We start from the raw sequence: 3,458 nt of genomic DNA on the forward strand, positions 1-3,458 counted from the left end.
TATGAAAAACAGAACATTGTGTCATTGCGAGTGAAAATCCACCCACACGGAAGTCATTACTCGGAAGCCATAAATTATCACCTGCCACTGTTATTTGTGCGCTACCAGTGCAGAGCACAGCAACTGGGTATATGGGCACCTTCACTTGTGTGTTAGGCTTGGTTCACATTCAGACAGTGCTCTCCATTGAGGTTTGTTGGAATCCCCTAAAAAAAAGGATTCTGACAACCATGGTTTATTGCACACAACCTGGAGAGGAGGTTTCCATTGGAATCAGGGCTGTGGAGTCGGTAAGCCAAACCTCCGACTCCTCAATTTCCACGACTCCGACTCCCTCATACACGGCTCATGTTTAAGTGATAAATTTACTGTAGCACAGATTCATCTCAGCTAAAAGTCTAGACCCTTAGATCAGGAATAGGACAAACATTTCATAACTTTCCCAAATTCTTCTGAAAAAATATTCCCCACAAATTGCATTAAACTGCTGTACCCAATTTATTATATATTTTAGGAGTAGGTTCATTTTATACCGATTCCGACTCCACAGCCCTGGTGGAAATCCTCGAAAAAAGGATTCTGACACACATGGTTTATTGTAAACGTCCTGGAGAGGAGGTTTCCATTGGAATCCCCCCAAAAAAAGGATTCTACATAGTAACGTAGGTTGAATAAAGACCTAAGTCCATCAAGTTCAACCTTCCTCCCCACACTGACACCCATGGTTTATTGTGCACATACTGGAGAGGAGGTTTCCTTTGGAATCCCTGAAAAAAAGGATTCTGACACCCACGTTTGTTGCACACATCCTGGAGAGGATTAGGAGAAGCCAGAAGAAATCAATGGGAAATTGATCCCAAGATGGTCGCATCTGTACAGGTTCTAAAGCATGAAAGTTGACGCTTCTTGCTTTGGAAACTGGCCACCTCTGATAAAGTGCAGAAGTGGCTGGTAACATAGGAAACAAGAAACACACAATAGAATTAAAAATCACTCTTGTTTTTGAAAACAGAGAGCATTTTTTAATAAGAGATAAATTACTAAGTTGCTTGTTTTCACAAGCACCTTGCAATGTTACTCGTTTAAAGGGGATTAGTCAGAAGGATTTCACACCCCAAACTATTTATATCTGCAAGTATTCAGTCCAGCAATACCTTTACATGGGCAGTCTGTTTGGCATTTGGATTGATATGCAAATGAGGTGGAAGAGCTATGGTAGATCTGAAGCACCTGTCACTCCAGCTCTATTCCCTGCTCAGCACAACCTCCTCCGGCTTGACTGATGGTCTCTGCGCTGTGTGACTTCAGGCAAAGGAGTCATCAGTCAAAGAGGAGGCGGCGGTGTGGGCGGGGGATAGAGCTGGAGTGACAGAGGAATCAGATCTACCATAGCTCTTCAGCTGCATTGAATAATGATCCAAACACAAATTTCTCAGTAACGGAAGAACGGACTTGCCATGTAAAGATATTGCTGGACTTGTCTTTGAAAGAGCTACATGCCCATATATATAGTTTAGGGGGTGAAATCCTGCTGACAGATTCCCTTTAAGAAGATGAGACAACACCTTTAAAGGGGTGGAATAAATGTGCGTTGTATTGGCTATTGCTTATGCTGGGAATCGGCCACTTGGCCACAGTGCATCATTATCCTGTGCAAACCACACAAGGGAAATGGGTCCGTTTTTTGCGACCCATCCTGCGTCAAGAATATTGAAAATGGAAGCAATACAGAAGGGGGATATTTATTTTATTGGCAAGTGCTTATCTATTGTAAAGTGAAGTCAGTGATGTCCCGCAGACCGACAGCTTGTAGACCTAGGTGACGGCAATGCTGAATTTTCTGATTGGATCCCATTCTGATCCAAGCTGAGCGGGGCAGATGCCATGGAGGGGAGAGGATACAGAAAGGTCTTCAATAAATACATAGTGTTAAAGGGAATGGCAGGACATGTTAATATATACATATACAAAATAATACAAAAAAAAAACAAAACATAAAACCAGCCGAGAGTGATGGGAGATCCATTCTAAATCTGCGTCAGAGGTAGGAACTTTTGGTAATAACTCTTGGTGACGTCAATCATGAGTTCCTGTGTGCACTCCGGGAGCTCTCCGGAGAACAGTCCTAAAGGGCGAAAGATAAAATCAGAGTTCACAACGAAAGTCTGCGCTTCATTAAGAGTTACTACTACTGAGGCCGGGGATCAGAGCCGCAAACGTACAGGTGGACGCACGACAAGCACAAATGAATGGGGCACGTTCCTGTTACCAGACGATTATGTGTCCTGGAAAGTGCAACATTATCAGCACCAATATGGAAGTAAGCGGCATTGGACAACCCCTTTAAGGCCCCTTTCGCACAGCGTTGATCGACAGCTATCTATTGTGTATGGGGGATTTAAAGGGATCCTGACGCATGGCCAAATACTATTACCTTGCAGATATAGGGTCAATATGCAGGTTAGCAGCGTTCCAATACTGTCCGGGTGCCTTACTGAAAGTCCCGACACTTTGATTGACAGCTCGCTCTGCATAGATGTGCTGTACAGCGAGCTGTCAATCAAAGTGCCGGGACTGTAATCCCTCTGGGCCCACCTCTATGACTGAAAGCCGGCGGCTCCCAGGAGGAATAAACCTCAATTCCTCCTGGTAGCCGCAGTGGACAGACAGCATTGGAGCGCTATTAACTTGCAGAATAACCCTATATCTGCACCTTAATAGCAACATAACCGATTCCCTTGAGACCTCATTCAACCTGCACTAATCTCAACGATCTGGACTCACCAGGGCAGCCAGAAAACACAGTAAATGGGGGGACCACCGTTTCGGGGGGTAAGACTGTGTTGTCCAATATTTTGCAGCAGTCCTTCAAGACACATCTCCGGCCCTGGATACAAAACAAGAATTGATGAGACGGATAAACCATAATTTACGTATTTTTTTTTCACAATTTTCAACGTGATCCATGTGTCATGAGGCTGTAGGGTGTGTGATCCCTAAAAAAAAAAGCAGATAGGATCCCTTTAAATCGGTGCTACTTACAATGACGCAGTTCTTCCCTATGTGCACATAGGAGCCGATCTGTGCCGCATTCACCACGCAGTCCTCTTCTATAAAGACATGGTCTCCGATGTGTAAGGGGAAAAACGCCACCCTGAAGGCAAAAAAATCATATTTCCCAAATAAGCCATGAGCGGCAGTGCTCTGTGTGTCGCCACGTGTGCCAGAATCATGTGCCGCTATCGTAGCCGGGGGCACAGACACTTCTGGCCCTCAGTCTAATTACGTGCCACAGCTTTACTGCTACATAAAGAGACTTTTTATACCGACGACCTAATTTTCTTTAGATGCATTTCGCCAGGTGATGGGCTTTTTTTGCTGGTTAACGAATGGAACAAACTGAAAAGGCAGAAGCTGTTTGGGCAATTAGGGACAATAGGAAAGCACTAAGTATAACA

At 44.4% G+C, this 3,458-nt stretch overlaps 1 protein-coding gene across 1 annotated transcript; it reads right to left on the reverse strand.

Moving 5' to 3' along the window:
- Positions 1-1,730: 1,730 nt before the first annotated feature.
- On the reverse strand, positions 1,731-3,239 carry LOC141252797 (dynactin subunit 5-like; the record flags this gene model as incomplete). Its single annotated transcript, XM_073670557.1, has 3 exons — positions 1,731-2,125; positions 2,785-2,887; positions 3,043-3,239. Coding segments are annotated over 3 exons (398 nt in total), but the record flags the coding sequence as incomplete, so codon positions are not given.
- Between the last annotated feature and the right edge of the window lie 219 nt (positions 3,240-3,458).

Source organism: Phyllobates terribilis, unplaced genomic scaffold (assembly GCF_046119375.1).
Source record: "Phyllobates terribilis strain yellow unplaced genomic scaffold, ASM4611937v1 Scaffold_9361__1_contigs__length_12499, whole genome shotgun sequence".
In the NCBI taxonomy this organism is placed as follows: Eukaryota; Metazoa; Chordata; class Amphibia; order Anura; family Dendrobatidae; genus Phyllobates; species Phyllobates terribilis.